The following is a 22,242-nucleotide window of genomic DNA, read 5'->3' as shown; positions in this document are numbered from 1 at the left end:
ATTATTCTGAACTCTATGTAAATTTCTTATCTCCATTTCATTTAGTTCTTCTTCTGGGGAATTCACTTGTTCTTTCATTTCTGTTTTTTTTTTTTCTCTCTCCCCATTTAAAAACTATTTTTATTGATTTCAGAGTGGAAGGGAGAGGGTGAGAGAGATAGAAACATCAATGATGAGAGAAAATCGAGAATCATTGATTGGCTGCCTCCTGCATGCCCCCTACTAAGGATTGAGCCCGCAACCCAGGCATGTGTCCTGATTGGGAATCAAACTGGGACCCTTCAGTCCGCAGGCCAACGCTCTATCCACTGAGCCAAACCATCCAGGGCTCTCCCCATTTTGACTGCCAGTTTGGGTTTGTGTCTGTGTATTAGGTACATCTGCTACAACTTCCAGTCTCTAGTGCAGGACAGTGTCAGAGGTTGTTTGTGACTAGCCCTGAGTACTGTTTGGAGCTATCAGCAATCCACAACTTTTGGCTCCCTCTGCTGGGGTTTGATGTCTTTGGACAGGACCAAGATGTGCACCAGAGTTTGATTTTCCTAGTCCTGTGCCCACAAAGAGATCAGGCAAAGACTCAGAGGCTCCAGAGATCCTCCTCTGCCTTTAGTCTGATTGTTATTAGTATTGATCAGCCTCAGGCTATCGACCACAGGGTGGTAGTGGGGGTCTTCCAACAGGGTGGGGCAACTGCTTCCCCTCCAGGCAAAAACCACCAGGATAACAAATGTCCCCGGGAGATAGATATCCTCTGCAGAATGAAGGAATTACTAAGAACAGGAAATTCAGATGGCTGCCCTCCTAGCTCCAACCCCATAATCCCCAACACTTGGGCCTGTTATTGATAGGTATGGGGCATGCTTATATCAATTGCTGCTCATATAAGTGATTTTAGGAAAGTCTGAAGCCCGAGCCACGACAGGTCATTCATATGGAAAAGCTGCTGCAAACAGCTTGGGTAGAGCTGCAGATTGGATGGGGCAGTTTCTCAGGGAATCATCAGGGTAGAGCAAATAGTGTGGGCCAAGCAAATTGAAACTCAGATATGGCTGCCAGTTAGCTCTGTAATGGGGAGGTTCCAGCACAGAAGCAGTGACCATAAGAGGACCCCTGTCTGGGAGAAAGCCACCCCCGAGTTCTTGCTCTGATGCCAGACTATCCAGTTCCTCCCCGAATGTCCCAGGTTCCTTTCAAATCGCCACTCCAGCACTGGAGCCCAGAGGGAACAAGTCCAAGGAAGTTCATGCGCCAGCCCTTTAATAGAAACTGCCTGGGTCTCCTGCAACCTCTGTGTCACTCAGCTACAGTCCCTGCTGGTTTTTACAGCTTGAAGTTATGGGGACTTCTCTTCCCAGCTTTGGAACCCTGTTCTTGGGGTCTGGTGTGGAGCTCTAACCCCTTGTTTCTCACGGGAGGCCTCTGCAGCCACAATATCCCTCTTGATTAAAATAACGCCCCATGTGGGTGTTGGACCAACCTGTTCTGCACCTCCGTCCCTCCTACCAGTTGTAATGTGCTTTCTTTTTTACTTCTCTAGTTGTAGGACTTCCATTCAGCCAGATTTCAGGTGGTTCTGAATGATGGTTGATCTCTATTTTAGTTGTAATTTTGATGTTGTGGTAGGCAGCAAGTACCAGCATTTATCTACATGGCCATTTTGGTTCTCCAAAAACACTTTCTTCATTCACTTGGCTTCAAGGACATTACAGTTTTTACATCTCTCTCTCTTTTTTTAAAAGTTTTTATTGATTTCAGAGAGGAAGGGAGAGGGAGCGAGAGACAGAAACAACAATAACAATGGTGAGGAGAGAGGAAAAAAAGAGGGGAGAGAGAGAAAGAAAAAGAGAATCATTGATTTGTTGTTTCACTTATTTATGACTTCATTGGTTGCTTTTTGTATGTGCCATGACTAGAGATAAATCCACAGCCTTGGTGTATTGGGCTTTTTTCCTTCTTAATAGTACAGTGGTCTTTCATATTTTTATACTTATCATGCGACGGATTCATAGGGAGTGGGTTCTAGAAGCTCAGGCTCCTTTTCATTGCTTCTCACAAAGTGCTGCTCTGGGTGGCGCATGCTGGCACTTCATTTGAACCCAGGTACCTTTCTCTTTGTATTCCTTCTTTTTCTGATCATTTTTCTTCACATGTTTCAGAAGCTATCGAAGCTCTTATAGTGCTTAATATGCCAAATACATACATTAATTATCCCTTGCTCTCTCTCTCTTTTGTTTGTTTGTTAATCCTCACCCAAGGATATTTTTTCCATTGATTTTTAGGGAGAGTAGAAGGGAGGGAGGAGGAGAGGGCGAGAAAGAGTGAGAGAGTGAGAGAGAGAGATATCGTTGTGAGAGAGACACATCGATTGGTTGCTCTCGCACACGTCCCGACCAAGCCAGGGATGGAAGCTGCAACCTAGACATATGTCCTTGAGCAGGAATTGGACTCTCTACCCTATGGTGTGCAGGCCAACGCTCTAACCACGGAACCACACCGGCCAGGGCTACATTAATTCTCTTGACAGGAATCCTTGGTGTATAACTTCTTTATTTACAACAATGCCCACTGCATGCTTTGTGATATGTAAACTCTTCTAGTTTTGCCATGGTAACATTTATGGGGCATTCTCCCCCCCCCCCCCCCCACCGTTAATCCTCACCCAAGGATATTTTTTCCATTGATTTTTAGAGAAAGTGGAAGGCAAGAGGGGAGGAGGGAGAAAGAGACTGAGAGAGAAAAAGAGAGAGAGAGAGACAGACAGACAGACATTGATGTGAGAGGGACGCATCGATTGCTTGCCTCCTATACATGCCCCAACTGGGGCTGGGTATTGTACCTGCAACCCATGTACATGTTCTAGACCAGGAATCAAATCGTGACTCTCTGGTGTGTGGGCAAATGCTCTAACAACTGTGCAACACTGGCCAGGGCTGGGGCATTCCTTTTGAACAGTGCCCATTACCTTGATGTGTACAATATCATCTTTCTTGTAGATTTGCATGTATGTGGCCAAAGGAACAACTCCCTTGTTTTCTTAAAGGCCTAGAGAACATATAGTTTGTGCCTTTCTACTTTCCCTTTGTGTTAGTCATTTTGGGGAATTACTGGAAGATGGTAGGGCCAAAAGGAGGGTTGGAATTGGGTGCTTTTTATGGTGGAGAAAGGGAGTATAGCTTAAAAACAAAATGTACAAAAAGGAAAACACATTATCTACTTCCAGATCAGTGGTATTAGGGTATGGGCACCATAGGGAGACAGGTTTCAGGAAGGTCAGAGAAGAAGTAGGGATAATAGGAGATTTTGCTGGTGGTAGACAGTGAGTGTTTTAGCATTGGAGATACTTTGGGAGATGGAGACAGAATAAAGCATGTGTGTGGAGATTAGCATATGAGATAAAAAGGGTGGCTTGGGATTCAGAGTCTTCTTATGATAAATGATGTAAATAAGTTTCAACACATGAAGAGATTAATCTTAGAGAATTCAAGGTGGATAGTGGTGATGGGACTGTGAAAATTGATGGGATTCTGGAGGAATGGGCATTGGTGGGGCATTTTGCAGATGAAGGTTCTAAAGTCCAGGTGGCTGGGCCTTACTTTGTCCCTTATAGCTGCACCACTTGCTCCTTCTCCTCTGCCAGATCCTTAATTTTATCCTGTTCACACTATCTAATGGTGCACTCTCCTTCCTCTACATGGCTTTTATTTTTCTCTTTAATACTTATTACTATTTAATATATTGTATAGTTAATTTTTATGTGTGTATTTTCACCACTAGATTAGACTGACTTATTAACTGCTATATAATCATCCTAAAACAGTATCTGGCACAGAGTAAGAAAATGAATGCTGTTAAGAAAAATCAGACATTCAAAGGAGGAACAGCTTATGTTCTCTGTGATGTCCCATTTAATTTATTGCATTAGGAAATTGGCTATTTTAGAGTAGGATTCATATAGAGTAGCTGTCCTATGGTATGAACCAATGCTATTCTTACTGTTTTTAAAAAATATATATTTTTGTTGATTTCAGAGAGGAAGGGAGAGGGAGAGAGAGATAGAAACATCAATGACTTCCAATATTTCCTACAACTTTTGTGATATTATACTATGCTAGTACAGTTTTGGTAATATTATATTTAAAATCTTTTTTTCTTGAAATATTAATGTTTATTCATGTAATATTATATTTAAAATTGTTTTTCTTGAAATATTAATGTTTATTGCATGTAACATTATCATATTTAAAATTGTTTTTTTTGGAAAAAAAAGAAACATCAGTGATGAGAGAGAATCATTGATCAGCTGCCTCCTGTGCGCCCCTCTGCTTGGGATTGAGCCCACAACCTGGGCATATGCCCTGACTGGGAATCAAACTGACCACCTGGTTCACAGGTTGATGTTCAGCCAGTGAGCCACACCAGCTGGGCTATTTTTATTGTTGAACATTCAATGAACACAAATAATCTTATTGACATGCGCTGACCATCAGAGGGTGGTGCGGAACGAAGGAAGGCCCTGGCCGGCAGCCAGTAGGCCCAGATCAGCCCTGATCACCAGCCAGGCCTAGGGACCCTACCTGTGCATGATTTTTGTGCACCGGGCCTCTAGTACCTTATAATATTGAATTTATTTTCAGTAACTTAACCTTAGTTGTGATTTAATTTAAATTAATTTTAGCAAACATTTATCAAGTTTCTCCTCTCTGCTGGGAATGGATGGTGCTAGGCAGTGGTGAATATACAGATATCTTTAAGGAACTCATGGCTGGGTAAATTATGAACACAAAAGCAAAATACAACTAATACAGTAGGTCCTCGGGTTACGTCAGAGATCCGTTCCCATAGCGCAACGTAATGCGATTTTCACTTTAAGCCAGAACCCACCTACATAAGCACCTACATCACTTACATGGAGCACATACACAGCAGTAATGAAGTGAAACAGTAAAAAAAAATTTAGAAGATAACAATTCCTGACCTTTACTTGTGGTAAATAAATAATAAAAAACATGAAGCACATATGTACATATGTCGAAATGACGGAACTTTTTTTTTTTTTTTTTTTTTTTTAGAAATAAATGGGAGATGGCCACGTAACCACGAAACAATGTACGTTGAGTACAATGTAACCTGAGGACTGCCTGTAGTGGGATGAATGCCAAAATAGTAATGACAGAGACCCCCTAGGCATACAGATGAGGGACTGCCTAGTGAGTGAGTGGTTAGGATGTAAGGGGCATTAGGAAACCATGCCAGGTAAAGCCATGGGGGATGGTGACTTTTGTCCTGGAATTTGGGAGAGCACGGGTTCCCCATTTGCGCAAAGAAGCAATGTTGTACTAGGGCTAGAGGCATGAAAGTGCTTAATGTGGGTGTTTTATATTGAGAGTGGCTTTTTTTCCTTTGGTAATTAAATAACTTAGAAGATGGCTTAGCTCCCATAGTTTTAGGTCACATGATTTAGCATTTGTATAAAGTCATCAGAAGGATTAGATGAGAAGGAAACTTCGGTTTTTATCCACTGTACTTGGATATTTAAGACACTTCAAAAAACTTGTAGTTTAATGCCAAATGCTTTGCTGAAGTCTTTTGCATATGAAATATTGAGTATGTTTTTTTATGCTGGGTCAAGGTTTGGGTAGAATATCTTTAATACTTTTTGTTGACTGTCTTCTACAGGTATTGGAAATTAATAGTTTTTTGAGTTTTTACATTATTTAAGTACAGTAGAAAATTGGACTAAAATGTTCCTGATGCCAACTTCTTCAGAGTTGAACAGTAGGCAGAACTTTCTAAGCCAGTGGATGACCAATCCTTCTCGGGCTGGAGTCATATTAAATCATGGATTTCCTGTTTTGGAAGCAGATGAAGAAAAGCGAACAAATGTGAACATTTCCACCAGCTTTCCTGTTAAAGCCACACATTTTTCAAATAGCTTGAACTTTATAAGTAAAGAAGATTCACTTCATGAAGAACAGAAGTTGGAGTCTAACAGCCCATACAGATTACAGTCAGATAAATCTGAAACACTTACAGTCTTTCCTTTGCCTAAAAAGGGACCACAACCAGTAGCATGTCAGGATGCTCCAGGACACTGGGAAGATAACAAGAGTGACTTTATCTCAGATCTTGCAAGTGAATGCAAAGAAATGGCTTATAAAGACCCACTTTTTAAAAAGCTTGAACAGGTACACCAGGACTTGGCCTAATATATATTTGTGTTATTGCAGGTTTTTTTCTATGATGAAAGTCACCAATTTCAGGTTCTCTTGTTTTTTCCCCTATAGTGTGAAATGCTCAAAATACCTAATTTTGCCTTTGTCTAACGTGAAACATTAAAGTATGTTTAATATGTAAGACAAATATAACATTTCAGATAATATCTTCAACTTTCTACCTCATTTGGTAAAAACTAAATTAGAAATTGTTGATCAAATATTAGGGGAAAATGCTTGATCATAAATGTACTGATTACCTATCCTATTTTAATAATCAAAGGATTTATATGACTTTTTCTGTTTCTTACTTGAGAGAATCCATATGGTTTCCATCATAAAAAATTGGATTTTAGAGTTTTGGTGGCAGATTTAGTTACTTAGGGATCCCTCTTTGAAACTTTTTTTTTAAAACTCTTTATTAGGAAAGATATAAAAAGGGAGATGGGAGGGATTAAGATAAAGGTAAGGAGTGAAGGTTCATAAAAAATGTAAGCTTAGTTTAATAAGTTAATTTTATGTTTAAAAAGCTGAAAGAGGTGCAGCAGAAGAAGCAGGAACAACTGAAGAGGCAACAGGTGGAACAACTGCAAAGACTCAAGGAAGAGCAAGAGAAGCTGCTCACTATGGTGTCGGGGCAGCACACACTCCCAGGTATTTTTTGCTTACATGGGGTCTCCAATTAGTACAATGATTGGCGGTTATAGATATTTCGTATCTCGAATTGTTTGACAGATTATTTCTACTATTCTCTTTCATATGTTGCAAACTCCAGTTTCTTTAGAGGCTGCAAGGATACCTGAAACAGGGGTGGTATAGTATAATTGGGACAAGTGAGAGCTGTGCCGTTCTGGAGCATACGTGTCCTTAAAAATATTCACATTTATTTATAAAATAAAATTTAGAAAAGACCTAGTAGAATAAAAGATCTAGACTCAAAGTTGGTCTAGGGCTGCTGGTTTACAATAACTGCTCTGTATCATAGAGGTAAATATGTGTAGAAGCCACTCTACTCAGCTAAAGAACCATACCAGAAATATTTTTTTCTATGAATTCTTTTGTTCTATGTTCAATCAGTGCATAGCATGAAGTGCTTATCAGGGGAAAAGTCTGTTGAAATGTGTCTGGAGCAGTGGTTTTGCAAGTTTGTTGGTCATTCTTTTTTTTTTTTTTAAATATATATTTTATTGATTTTTTACAGAGAGGAAGGGAGAGGGATAGAGAGTCAGAAACATCGATGAGAGAGAAACACCGATCAGCTGCCTCCTGCACACCCCCCACTGGGGACGTGCCCGCAACCAAGGTACATGCCCTTGACCGGAATCGAACCCGGGACCCCTCAGTCCGCAGGCCGACGCTCTATCCACTGAGCCAAACCGGTTAGGGCGGTCATTCTTCATAGTAACAAAAACATTTAAAATCATGACTCATAATTTCAAAGAAATTTCATAAATCAGTCTTTATTAGTGAGCCTGGCATGTAGCAAGAATATTTTCTATTTTATTTATTCTATTCTATGTTAAAAAACCACACAAAACCAGTCCTGACCTGTTGCATCTGATGATAAAATGACTAATGGATTGTGTCCCACAGTTTGAAAACCAGTGGTCTGGAGCATTGTGTGTCTGCTTGGTGCTACCTTTGAAGAGCCATGCTTCACTGATTCAGGACAGTGCCTATTGTGTTCAGAGGTTGCATGGGCATTGAGAATACAAAGAAGAAAAGACATTGGCAAATGAGTTTGCAGGGTGCGACTGGCTGGGACTCAGGAAGTGATGGGAGTGGTAGGGATGAGAAGTGTAGCAGATGAAAAGTGGTTTAGTGATTTTGGATGTCACCAGTGACTGGATTCTTGCTGCCCCTCCCCCAAGATAAAAATCAAGAGAGGAAGCAAAACAGATGCAAAAGAAGGAGTTTACTAAAAACAAACTAGAGGGAAAGGAGAAAGGGGAGAGCTGGATGCATCAAGGGATCACACACTAATAAAGAATATAGCTCCCTCCCCTGGCCTGTGTTGTTTAATGGTTAGGGTGTTGGCCCATGTACTGAAAGATTTTGGATTTGATTCTTGGTCAAGGGCATGTACCTGGGTTATGGATTTAATCCCTGGCCCCAATCCAAGAGTGTGTGGGAGGCAACCAATCAGTGTGTCTCTCTCACATCAATGTTTCTCCCTCCCTTCCACTCACTATAAAAATCAATGGGAAAAATATCCTTGGTGAGGATTAACAACAACAAAAAGAATATGGCTCCCCGAACTGCTGCCAGGGTCTGGCTCATATAGGGCTCGGTTCTTCACTCAGGCACAGAGTAGATTTCTTTGCTTTCCAGAAACCCTTTGCTTCCGCTAGTGGGTATCTAGTGCATGTGCAGAGCAGAACTGGTTTGGGAGTGCCTGAAGAGAAACTTTATGCCGGAAGCCAGTTCCAGCATGTCATAATTACAAGAGTTTCATCAAAAGGTTGATGGAACTTGGGGACTCAACAAGGGCTGAGTCACATATTTAATCACCTGTTGGGAATGGCTGAAAGGCATTTCCCCCAAACCTGAATAGGATGATTGTTTGCTGCCAGACAGCTTAGGGCAGTGGTCGGCAAACTCATTAGTCAACAGAGCCAAATATCAACAGTACAATGATTGAAATTTCTTTTGAGAGCCAAATTTTTTAAACTTAAACTTCTTCTAATGCCACTTCTTCAAAATAGACTTGCCCAGGCGGGCGTATTTTGTGGAAGAGCCACACTCAAGGGGCCAAAGAGCTGCATGTGGCTCGTGAGCCGCAGTTTGCCGACCACTGGCTTAGGGCATCTTAATCTACATGTTATTGCCTCCTGTTGGCCAAACACCTGAATAGCCATAGACTATTCCCCAATCTGACAATGCTTCTGCACGAAACCCTTTGAAGTGTAGTATCTAACCTTGCCTTAGGACAATTTGTGTCAATAAAAAGCAAGGGTCCTGAGACAAGGAAGAACTTGGCTTCTTCAGCCAGGCTCCTCTGACCTCCAATGCCTTTCAAAATTATCTTTTGTTTCTGGACTCTTATTTAATCTATGTACAGCCTTTCTCCAGATTGCTGAACTCTTCCTAATGCTGGAACAAGAACCCCGGCACTTTGAACTTACTTAGAAGAGGCTAAAAATAATTTTTTTAAGAGCGTTCCCACCTGTTTAAGGAGGCTAAGCCTGTGTGAATTTTTAAGTAAAACCTTTTTGAAAAAAACTGTGAGTGCATGGTGATGACTAATACAGTGACTGCTGGTACAGTTGTGTCCCGAGGTCCTGCTTTTGAGCGAAGCCACCAGCAGTTTCCACTTTGTTTTAGCACTGTCATTGCCTATGTCAGCACAGTGAAACATGCAAACACTGTCTTAATATTTTATAAAAATAGTTTGACCTGGTGCCTGATGCCCCGAAAGAATCTTGGAGACCTCCAGGGTTTATAGACCATACTTTGAGAATTGCTGCTTTGGGATACTGCTCTTTTATCACTGATATGTTCAGGTTGAGGTGGGATGACCATTAAGAATCAAGAATATTTAAATGGAGAGAGTATTGTTATAAAGGAAGGAAAGTTGAACCTGATATTTAATAAGGATCTACCTGATGTCCAGTTTTATTTGTGGGCTAGGAGTAAGGTAGATAAGTGGCATGGTTCTTTTATGAAACATTTTCCATCCTGTGCTCACTCTAAATTTATTTATTTTTTTAATTTAATAAATCTTTATTGTTCAGATTATTACAATTGTTCCTCTTTTTCCCACCATAGCTCCCCTCCACCCGGTTCCCACACCACCCTCTGCCCTTACCTGCCCCCGCCCAACTGTCCTCATCCATAGGTGTACGATTTTTGTCCTGTTTCTTCCCGTGCCCCCCACACCCTTTTCCCCCCGAAAATTGTCAGTCCACTCCCTTTCTATGCCCCTGATTCTATTATATTCACCAGTTTATTCTGTTAATCAGATTTTTTTATTCACTTGATTTTTAGATTCACTTGTTGATAGATATGTATTTGTTGTTCATAAAATTAATCTTTACCTTTTCCTTCTTCTTCCTCTTCTTAAAGAATACCCTTCAGCATTTCATGTAATCCTGGTTTGGTGGTGATAAACTCCTTTAGCTTTTTCTTATCTGTGAAGCTCTTTATCTGACCTTCAATTCTGAATGATAGCTTTGCTGGGTAGAATAATCTTGGTTGTAGGTTCTTGCTATTCATCACTTTGAATATTTCTTGCCACTCCCATCTGGCCTGCATAGTTTCTGTTGAGAAATCAGCTGACAGTCGTATGGGTGCTCCCTTGTAGGTAATTAACTGTTTTTCTCTTGCTGCTTTTAAGATTCTCTCTTTGTCTTTTGCTCTTGGCATTTTAATTATGATGTGTCTTGGTGTGGTCCCCTTTGGATTCCTTTTGTTTGGGGTTCTGTGCGCTTCCTGGACTTGTAAGTCTATTTCTTCCACCAGGTGGGGGAAGTTTTCAGTCATTAATTCTTCAAATAGGTTTTCAGTATCTTGCTCTCTCTCTTCTTCTGGCACCCCCATAATTCTGATGTTGGTACGCTTGAAGTTGTCCCAGAGGCTCCTTACACTATCTTCAAATTTTTGGATTCCTTTTTCTTTTTGCTTTTCCCGTTGAGTGTTTTTTGCTTCTTTGTATTTCAAATCTTTGACTTGATTCTTGTGATCCTCTAGTCTGCTGTTAGGTCTCTGTATAATATTTTTTATTTCAGTCAGTGTATGTTTAATTTCTAGTTGATCCTTTTTCATATCCTTGAGGGTCTCGCTAAATTTATCGGCCTTTTCCAGAAAATTCTTAAAAAATCTCATAACCCGTTGTTTTGAACACTCTATCCAGTCGTTTGCTTTCCTCCATTTCTTTCATTTGTGATCTGTTTCTTTGTCTCCTCATTTTTGCTGTTTCCCTGAGTTGATAAAGTGGTTTTGTGTGCTAGGTGTCCTATAGGGCCCAGTGGCTCAGCCTCCCCAGTTACCTGAGGTGGACACTCTTGGTACACCCCTTTGTGGGCTGTGTGCATAGTCTTGTTGTAGTTAAGCCTTGATTGTTGTTGGTATCACTGGGAGGAATTGACCTCCAGGCCAATTGGCTGTGAGGATCAGCTGTGTCTATGCTGGGAGAACTTCTGTGCTGGAGACACCCTTATGAGACAAGACTTGCAAAATCCTCTGTGCTCAGCTTGGATGGGGCAGAGTCTCAGGGCAGAGCAGACAGCATTGGTTTCCCGTCAGCCCTGCCCTAATAGACTCCTGTGTCTCAGTGTCCCGTGGTAATCGCTGCAAGCACCTCTGAGAGAAAGCCGCCCTCGAGTTCTCCCCGCTGCCAGACAGTCCAGTTTCTACCCGAATGAGTCTGGGTCCCCAGAGTCTCGCTCGGAACTGGAGTTCAGTGCAGTCGGGAGCTTTTGTCTCCCTACCGCTTGAGAAAGCCGTGCACTCAGTTGCCAGTCCTCTCTGCGCGCGTCTCACTACCTCTGCCTCCTGCAGCTCCTCTGAATCTCAGTGTGCTTTTTTCTTTCCTTTTAGTTGTAGCATTTCCACTCAACCAGCCTTCCTCTGGTTCTGGATGATGTCCGTTTTGTCTTTTAGTTGTAGTTTTGAAATTGTTGTGCGAGGCAGCAGTTTAGGTGTTTACCTATGCTGCCATCTTGGTTTTCTCCCCTCACTCTAAATTTAATTGAGACAACTGGAGAATAGAGGGGCAGTAACAGGATGTCAAGGGCTGGTTCAGTAGGCAGGATGGCTAGTATTGTCATCTAACCTCCAAGAGATAAGTACGTTTGGAATCTTCTCTCTGTTGATTGGGTTATTTCAAAAGCACAGACTTAAGAAACAAAACAGGAGAGGAATAATACAGGAAATTTAAACTACAGAAAAGTACAAAACAGAAAAATCACCCATAATTCCTTTCCTGAGGACACCAAAATGTCAATGGTAATCAGAAGGGAAGATAATTTTATATGCGTAACACAGAGCATGACCATTAGGGAACAGTTCATATCATTTGTAACTATCTGCATTGAAGCTGTCTAACTGTGTTTGTCATGGGACTGCCGAGCTGAGGACACCAGGAGTGCTTCTCACATTTGGCGCATGAGTGGTGCCTTATAGAGTTAGGCTGTGCTGCAGCTTTGCCTTGTACACATTGTCAGCATGTGAATCATAGTGTAAACACGTTCTCAATTAAAATGATTTGAGGGTCACTTTGGACTTTTAAGTTTGTATGGTTTTGTTAAACACATTTTCCTAGTAAGGAGGAAAAAATACTTTATCACTTTGGAGAAAATTTTGTGGTGGGATCACTGACAGGCAGAAGTGAAAATGTTACAGAGAGACATCAGTTTGTTGATTTTCTTAATTGCAAGGTTTAACTCTGCTGCCTGATGATCAGAGCCAGAAGTACAGTTATCCAGAAAGTTCAGCCACCATAGAGAAACCCAAACCCTTCTTACCATCATATATCTACCAGAATCAAACCCAAGAAAAAACATACACTTCCAATATTTTGTCCAATGAACAAAACGTCTGTAGAACTACTCATCCAGATTTTGTCTTAACTTCAAAAAGTAGTGCTTCTCTCAATTCGTTGTATGAGGCACAATATCAAGATACACTTGTGAAAAAAAATCATTTGAAGGAAGAAAACCATAACTATTTTAAAGGTGAGTTACTTATATTTCTCTCTTCACTTAACCAAGAGTGTTACCAAGTTGTCGTAAAACAAGAAGAGATCCTACATGCTGCACAGTCACTCAGCCTGAATTGGATGAAGAGTCGGACATAGAATTTGCGACTGTCCAAGAACAATCTCAGTACTCATGCTGACTTCAAAACTTGCCTGGCAGCCTGGGGACTTCCAAGAGGAAGGCAGAAAGTTCTGTTGAACCATTTTTCTTTGAGAGCTTAGAAATAGTTTGAAGTTCATTTAAAATGTATGTGGTGGTGGGGGCACTTGACAGAAGATGTAATATGCAAGAAAAAGGTTGGTGATGGGATTGATTACTCATAAAAAATCCCCTTTAACCCAGACACTTGGTTTGTCTTCACCATCTACACTAATGAAAAAGTAAGGTGCAAATTGACTGTACATTTGTGACACCCACCAGCCAATCAGGAGTGAGTATGCAAACTAACCCAACAAAGATGGCGGGTTAATTTGCAAATGCATGCGCTGAGCAGATGGGGGGTGGGGTGGGACGCAGGCGTTCCACACCGCCCCAGCTGCTCCGGGCCTCTGGGCAGCGTGGGAAGGTGCTCCGGCCGGAGCGAAGGCAGTGCCGGCAGCCAGGGGAAGGAAGGCCCATTCTTGCACGAATCTTCGTGTATCGGGCCTCTGGTTCCTATATATTACTAGTACCCAGCACATTCTTGCCACAGAACTAGCACTCAAGTGTCTCATGGTCTAAACTCATGGAACTCTCATGTGATTTCTAATATATTTTTTTCTGGTCTTTTTTTGTTAATCCTCACTAGAGGATATTTTTTCCATTGCTTCTCAAGAGAGTGGAAGGGAAGGGGAGAGTGAGATGGAAAGGAAGAAGGAGGGAGGGAGGGGAGGAGGAAGGGAGGGAGAGAGGGAGAGAGAGAGGGAGGGAGGGAGTGGAGAAAGAGAGAGAGAGAGAGAGAGAGAAACATCAGTGTCAGAGAAGGACATTGATTGGATGACTCCCACACATGCCCCAACCAGGGGATGGGGAATGAACCACGAACCCGAAACCCAGATATGTGCCCTTGACTGGGAATTGAACCCTCGGCCCTTTGATGTGTGGGCTGACACTGAGCAACACTGGCCAGGGCACTAGTCTTTTTTTCTGCTCTCCACGTCACATTTTGTAATTATAGAATGTTGTGTAATAAATTGTGTTCTTTTCCACTCAACACAGAAAATGCTTATGGTTTATTCTGTAATCTTTATAACCATAATTTTAATTACTTCATCATTATAATAGTTAAGTAAAATATTAGTAGGTAATGTTCTTTGTGAAATACTAAGTTGTTTTCAGTATTTTAAATTTAATTTCCAATTTTCAAGAATATATTCTTTTGAGTTAAATTATGGAAAATAGAAATAATATGACAATATGTATCTATGCTTACTGCTTAGTATTGTGCATAATATTTTATTCCTAATTTGGAGTAATTTTTTGATATGGAATTACACAATAAAGTACACCCTCTAATCTTTTATTTTGGAAAATTTCTAACATCTAGAAAACTTGAAAGACCACTGCAATGATTACCAGTATACTTACCATGTAGATTTAGCAGTTAATAATTTGCCAATATTTACTTTGTATGTGTGTGTGTGTGTGTGTGTATTTATTTTGTATTTGTATGTGTGTGGATATATGTATATATCCATCTACATCTATATATAGTTTTGCTAAGTCATTTCATTGCAAGTAATATGCAGACATTATAACATTTCAAATATTTCAGCATGCATCAAGTAAAAATTAGGACAATCTTCTATATTACCACAATACTTTTATTATACCCAGGAACATTAACAATAATTTTGTAATATTCAAATCTATTTTAGAATTCCCCATATTATCTCAAAATGCCTTTTAAAGGTATTTTTTTAAAAAAGTAAAAGCAATGTTTCTATCTTTCCTTCTCCCTCCCTCTCTTTCTAAAAATCAATAAAAAAAGAATATTGTGTTTTAATTAGGGTTTATAGTTTTTCTTTTCCTTTTTAAAAAAAATATATTTTTATTGATTTTAGAGAGGAAGGGAGGAGGAGAGATAAAACATGGATGAGAGAGAAACATCGATTGGCCACTTCCTGCATGGCCCCTACTGGATATGGAGCCTGCAACTGGGGCATGTGCCCTGACTGGGAATTGAACCAGCAACCTCTTGGTGCATGGGATGACACTCAATCCGCTATGCCACACAGGCTAGGCAGGGTTTTATAGTTTTTCTTTATCATATTAAAGAAATCCTTGAGAATTCTGAACTCTTTGGCATACCCTACTTTTAACCAATTTTTTCTAAGCTTAGCAACCTGTAAAATTCTCAATTTTTAAGACTTTAATATGCTTTTTAAAAAAACTGAATTGTTCCTAATTTTTATCTTAGGTGAAGATATTTTACCACGTTGGGAGAAAGTGACAAACCAGACAGACGAAGGGAACACTGTGAACTTAAAAAAATTTGGTGATTCCTCAGAAGTTGTTAATAATGAAGAAAGGTATTACCCACATTAAAAGGAATAAGACATGTGATAATCCTATCTAATAAAAGTAATATGCAAATTGACCGTACCTCTGACACACCCACAAGCCACACCCACCAGCCAATCAGGAGCGAGTATGCAAATTAACCCAACCAAGATGGCCGTGGCCACGGAGAGAGCATGAGGCTTTGGTTTCCCTGGCAATGGAGGAAGCCAAGCTTTCCTCCTGTCCAGGCCTGCCTTGGCCTCCGCTCAAGGCTACAAAGTTTCAATTATTAGAAGATAAATAAATCCCAACAAAAATGGCTGTGGCCACAGAGCGAGCAGGAGGCTTGGCTTTGCTCAAGGCTACAAAGTTTCAATTATAGAAGATAAATAAATCCCAGATCCCAGGGCCTCCGCTTGGGTCACCCGGGGGGGGGGCGTGGCTGGCCTGCAAACCAACACAGGCCCCTCACCTAGGTCGCCCCACGCCCCAAGGGAACCCCACCCTGATCCGGGACACCCTTCAGGGCACACCAGCCAGCCCCCACCCATGCACCAGGCCTTTATCCTATCTAATCCTATCTAATAAAAGAATAATATGCAAAGTGACCATCACTCCAACACAGAAGATGGCTGCTCCCATGTGGTCAAAGATGACTGACCCCATGTGGACACAAGATGGCTGCCACAAGATGGCCAGCAAGGGAGGGCAGTTGGGAGGGACCAGGCCTGCAAGGGAGGGCAGTTGGGGGCAATCAAGCCTGCACAGGAGGGCAGTTAGGGGTGAGCAGGCCGGCAGAGGAGGGAAGTTGGGGGCGACCGGGCCTGCAGGGAAGGACAGTTGGGTGGGACCAGGCTGCAGGGGAGGGCAGTTAGGGGTGACCAGGCCTACAGGGGAGGGAAGTTGGGAGAAACTGGGCCTGCAGGGAAGGGCAGTTTTTGGGACCCAGGCCTGCAAGGGAGAGCAGTTGGGGGGGAGCAGGCCTGCAGGGGAGGGCAGTTAGGGGCAAACAGGCTGGCAGTGGAGCAGTTAGGCATCAATCAGGCTGGCAGGGGATTGGTTAGGGGGTGATCAGGCTGGCAGGCAGAAGTGTTTAGGGGCGATCAGGAAGGAAGGCAGGTGAGCAGTTGGGAACCAGCAGTCCTGGATTGTGAGAGGGATGTCCGACTGCCCGTTTAGGCCCGATCCCAGTAGCATCGGGCCTAAACGGGCAGTCGGACATCCCTCAAGGGGTCCCAGATTGGAGAGGGTGCAGGCTGGGTTGAGGGACACATCCCCACGTGTACGAATTCGTGCACCGGGCCTCTAGTCCTATATAATAAAAGCCTAATATGCTAAGTGTCCAGTCATCTGTTAAACCAATCAAAGCATAATATGCTAATTATATGCTAAGGCCGTTCCACCACTCGCTATGACATGCACTGACCACCAGGGGGCAGACAGTTGATCAGTTGACCAGTAGGTATGACATGCACTGACCACCAGGGGGCAGATGCTCCGACCTGTAGGTTAGCTTGTTCCTGGTGTCTGGCTGATTGGGACTGAGCAAGACGGGCCAGACACACCCTGGAGTCCTTCTGTGGTCCCTCCTCTGCTGGCCAACCTCCTGCGTCCCTCCCTGGCCCCAATGGTGCACTGGTGAGGTCCCTCGGCCTGGCCTGTGCCCTCTCGCAATCCGGGACCCCTTGGGGGATGTCAGAGAGCCAGTTTTGGCCTGATCCCGCAGGCCAGGCTGAGGAACCCCACTGGTGCATGAATTTGTGCAGTGGGCCTCTAGTTTAATATAATGGCCAGCCATTATTATTGAGCACTTTCTTTTTTTTGAAAGATCCATAGTTTTCTTTCCTTTTTTTATTTTTTATTCAACACGTTAGCCATTGTTTGTTTGTTTTTTAATATATTTCTTTATTGATATCAGAGAGGAAGGGAGAGGGATAGAGAGAGAGAAACATCAATGATGAGAGAATCATTGATTGGCTGCCTCTGGCACGCCCCTATTGAGGATCGAGCCCACAACCTGGGCATGTGCCCTTGGCCGGAATCGAACCTGGGACCCTTCAGTCTGCAGGCCGACGCTCTATCCACTGAGCCAAACTGGCTAGGGCCATGGTCGGCAAACTGCGGCTTGCGAGCCACATGCTGCTCTTTGGCCCCTTGAGTGTGGCTCTTCCACAGAATACCATGGCCTGGGCGAGTCTATTTTGAAGAAGTGGCGTTAGAAGAAATTTAAGTTTAAAAAATTTGACTGTCAAAAGAAATTTCAATCATCGTACTGTTGATATTTGGCTCTGTTGACTAATGAGTTTGCCGACCACTGGCTAGGGCGATCCATCGTTTTCTTGTTTTTGCTTGAAGATGCTTTTACCAGTACATATAAAGTTGAAGATATAACTTATCACTTACTGTCAGCAACAGAAAGAGGTTGGGGGGATATATCAGTTTTAGTGGCTTTGACATTGTCTTGGAAGAACTGAGCAAAGTTTTCTCATCTAACAAATATCTGGATAAAATTTTCTCTCAAATAGGTAAATCTTATTTTGGAGAAAAGAAAAACACATTAAATATTGGTGTCTCACGTTGGTGTCGCTTATAAATTAAAATTGTATAAGTCTTGTTATAGAATTTAAAAACTTTATGACATAAAATACCAATATTGAAGTTGTTATTTTCTTAAATATTTGAAAATCTTTTGATATAAGTTATTGATGGGCAAATTACTTTAAAAATGTTTATCTTTATTTTTATTGATTTTAGAGGACGGGAGAGAGAGAGAGAGAAACATTGATCAGCTGCCTCCCATATGCAACCTGACTGGGGATTGAACCCACAGCCTGGGTATGTGCCTTGACTGGTAATCGAACCTTCCACGTTTTGATATATGCGACAATGCTCCAACCAACCAAACCATACTGGCCAGGGGGCAAATGAATTTTTTTTTGGTTAATTTTCAGACAAAGTGGGAGGGAGGGAGGTGGGGAGGAGAGAAACAGTGATGTGAGACACACTGACTGGTTGCCTCCTACACGAACCCCAACTGGGGCTGGGGATTGAACCTGCAACTGAGGTACATGTCCTTGACTGGAATCAGCCCTCGACCCTTTGGTTGGCAGGCTGACTCTCTAACCACTGAGCACCAGCCAGGGCACATTGTTAATGATCTTTTAAAATTAACAAATGTGTATATAATGAACTATTTTTTTTTAAAAAAAATCTTCATCTGAGGATACTCTCTGTTGATTTTTAGAGAGAGTGGGAGGGAGAGAGAAAGACAGAGAAACATTGATGTGAGAGAAACACATCAATTGGTTGCCTCCTGCACGCGCCCAGACCAAGGCCCGGGCCAGGGAGGCGCCTGCAACCAAGGTACATGCCCTTGACCAGAATTGAACCTGGGACCCTTCAGTCCACAGGCCAATGCTTTATCCACTGAGCCACACCGGCTAGGGCTATAATTAACTATTTTTGAAATATATTTTAAAGCTTTAAATAAACCAGAATGAATTGTATATTTCTGTATTTTGGGGGATGGAGTGGGATTGTAGCTTTCATTAAATTTTTAAAGGGGGAGGTGTTCCATTCAAGAGGGATGGATAACAGCAGGGTCGTGGCAAGTAGCCTGCAACATTTGCTTGTTGTTGAGATGAGTTTGCCCCTCAATCTCAAACCTTTTCTCAGTGGATTAACAGGAAAGCCAGTAATGGGTGAAACTTAAGTGGGGAATGGAGTACATCTACCTGTATCTGTAGATGGCTATATGAAAATACAGCTTGCAAACACAGAAGAATACATAGATGGAGTCTTGTTGGGACACCTGGGTGAAGACCTAATAAAGTGTAAATAATGTCCTTTATATCGGGTGTTGAAGAAGAGGAAGAAGATAGAGAAATGAGAGAATAGCATCTTTTGTGGGGAATTTTTAAAATATATATTTCTAGAAAATAAAATCTTGGTTTTCAACTTGAAAAAATTTTTTTCAAGGAAGGGGGTCTGTGACTTTGAAAAAGGTTAGTTTTCAGTGCAATCCAGAGTCTGTATCAGGCACACTAAGTGTAAAATATTCACCACATCATGATTTGCATGTTAAATAACTATTTTTATGATTAGGCCTATTAAAGCTGCTATTAGAGAAAGGAAACAGACATTTGAAGACTACTTGGAAGAACAAATTCAGTTGGAAGAACAAGAATTGAAACAGAAACAGCTAAGGGTTAGTATTTGATTAAATTATCTAAGACTAGAGATTTGTTTAATTTGCTTTAAATATACCAGAATGAATTAAAATTTTGTTCTTTATTGTAGGAAGCAGAAGGATCATTACTAATCAAAGAAAAACCAAAACAACCATTCTTAAAACGAGGAGAAGGTTTAGCTAGATTTACTAATGCTAAATTTAAGTTTCAGAAAGGAAAGGACAGTAAACTAGTGACTAGTCAGAGCATTTCAGAGGACCAACCTATGTTTAAAATAGACAGACAACAATTCCAGAGGAAAACTGCTCTTATAAATAAAGAACTGTGTACAGAGAACCATCCTGTTAAAAAGAACAATAAAGCTAGAACCAACAGTGGTTCTGTCACACTCAGTCAGAAGCCAAAAGTGCTTAATAGTAATAATAGGAAAGGTCTCTTTCCATCAGGATTGAAAATACTGGCAGGGGAGAAATGTGATGGGCAACTTAGAGAACAGATCAAGTTAGAAAAAAAATTAGAATCTAAAAATAAAGAAAATGAACCCGAATGTTCAAAACCTTGTGATACTGGTTGCAAAGTTTGGAATAACACACAAGTTAAAGATAGCCTTCCCCTTTTGACAGGGCTGGTTGGCTGCATGGCTTCTAAGAGTTCAATAAGTGAGACCTTGAAAGAGTCAGAATCTTCTCTTGACATTTCTCTTCAGAAAAAGTTAGAGAATTGGGAACGAGAAAAAGAAAAGGAAATTTTGGAATTAGATGAATTTTTGTTTTTAGAGCAAGCAGCTGATGAAATATCATTTTCCAGCAATTCCTCATTTGTATTGAAGATCTTAGAGAGGGACCAACAGATCTGCAAAGATCATCGGCTGTCTTCTACTCCTGTCAAAGCTGTGCAGCAGCAAAAAATGATGTCACTGGGTCTCATTAATCAGTGTTACAAAAATGAGCATCTAGACCATATTGAATGTGAAAATGAGGGTGAGTGTGAGGTTGCATCCAAAGAAATTAATTCAGTGTTTTTACCTGAGGGATTGGGGACACCGTCTTGTAAAGTCAGTAAGAAAGTGTTCCAAATGAGCACTTCCGAAAATCAGGTGAGATGGAATGCAAGCAATGATGGTGTAATGAACACTGACAGTAGCACAGACTCTGAGGAACAACTGGGCATTATCATAAAACCATCAACTGAGGATAGTGAAAGGGGTTTGAGTAGCAGAGAAGATAGTCCACAAGTCTGTGAAGGTAAGGGACCTTTCAGGAACACTGGGACTCAAGAAGAAGATAAAAGGAGAGATGTGGATTTGGATTTGTCTGATAAAGATTATAGTGGTGATGAGTCTATCGTAACAGAAAGCTTTAAAAACAAAAGTTCTGAATCCTCAAGAAGACCCTCATCTGTAAGTATGAGTAAAATTGACTTTGATGATGAAAGAACTTGGACGGATCTTGAAGAGAATTCATTTAAAAATGATGTTATGTTTGGGAATGAAGCCATTTATGGAACTCCCCAGACAATCTACCCTAATAAGAGTGAGATATGTATAATGGACAAAACAGTAAAAAGAAAAGTTGCACCAGTCAAGAAGGAAGACTTGAGCCAATTCAGCAGAGGCACAAGTCCTCCTCCTCCATCAGATCTGATGATGAAATTCTTCCCTTCTTTGAAACCAAAACCAAAATCAAAGTCAGATTCACACCTGGGAAATGAACCCAAGTTAAACATTCAAGAGCAACCCCCTGGTAAGTCAGAGCATTATAAAATATGTAGCAGAATGTTACAAGTTTAACATTTATTTTATCAGCATGTTGTCAGAATGCTTAAAATCCTAACTTTTCTGGTTGCTTAGTAAAGTCTAATGATAGGTGATTTGTTAAAATTTGATTTGTTTTGTGGATCTAAATAATGTAGTAGTCACTAGTATAAGAGGTTTGAATGAATCGTGGTTTCAGATTTTCAAATTTAAGCTTGCATCTTATTCTCAAGGCTTTAAAATTAATTGCTTTATTATAAAATGAGATAACATTTAAGTTTCTTTTATAACCAGGGAGTACTCAATTTATGGTTTGTGTTATTGTGGAGTAAACTTGGTGCACACTTTCTTTTTTGCACATTTTTTTTTAATGACTATCTTTTTACGTAAATTTTTTTTTTACTGCCTCATGCATTCACATGCCAAACATGACCAAGAAGAAATACAGTATAATCCAAGTTTCTTTATTTCCCAAAATCTGGGCTCCTAGTCCCCTTTCCTAGAAGCGCCCGCATCCCCATTTCATTTGTATATGCTAAAAACATGCCATGCATATGAAAACATATGTGTGAGTGTAACTTCCTATATATACAAATGAAAACATGACTGAAAATAACATTCTTCATCTTATATTTTGAAGATTGTTTTAACACACACATACATCTGCCTTGGTCCATTTAATGGCTGTATAGTATTCAATTGATGCAATGGACTTTTTAAACCTATATTGAAAAGCTTTTCTATTATATCATGTTATATTATAAACTCTGAATGCCTTGCAAAGCATAGGTGCTTTAAAATATAAATTATAGCAAGTTATTTTAAAAAAATACTCTGAATTTAAAAGTGCACTTTTTGCAAAAAGTTTGGAAGATTAAAAAGTATAGAAGCAAAAATGTTTATAACTG

General features: G+C 40.9%; 1 protein-coding gene across 3 annotated transcripts in view; it reads left to right on the top strand.

Moving 5' to 3' along the window:
- CPAP (centrosome assembly and centriole elongation protein) overlaps nt 1–22,242 on the top strand; it is a 90,450-nt gene that overhangs the window by 12,607 nt on the left and 55,601 nt on the right. For 2 of the 3 annotated variants that reach the window (XM_080662145.1, XM_080662146.1), the window contains exons 2-7: nt 5,070–5,106; nt 5,677–6,185; nt 6,743–6,866; nt 15,309–15,420; nt 19,496–19,598; nt 19,691–21,323. In XM_080662145.1, the coding sequence (XP_080518271.1) occupies nt 5,742–6,185; nt 6,743–6,866; nt 15,309–15,420; nt 19,496–19,598; nt 19,691–21,323 (2,416 nt within the window). In that variant the 5' untranslated portion in view covers nt 5,070–5,106; nt 5,677–5,741. Of the gene's footprint in view, nt 1–5,069; nt 5,107–5,676; nt 6,186–6,742; nt 6,867–12,589; nt 12,887–15,308; nt 15,421–19,495; nt 19,599–19,690; nt 21,324–22,242 lie in introns of those variants that run through there. The other variant, XM_080662147.1, reaches the window with a different exon arrangement.

The sequence above is a fragment of the Plecotus auritus genome, assembly GCF_963455305.1.
Source record: "Plecotus auritus genome assembly, chromosome: 3".
In the NCBI taxonomy this organism is placed as follows: Eukaryota; Metazoa; Chordata; class Mammalia; order Chiroptera; family Vespertilionidae; genus Plecotus; species Plecotus auritus.
The sequence above is the reverse complement of the archived record's forward strand: the minus strand, read 5'-3'. Positions and strand labels throughout refer to the sequence as shown.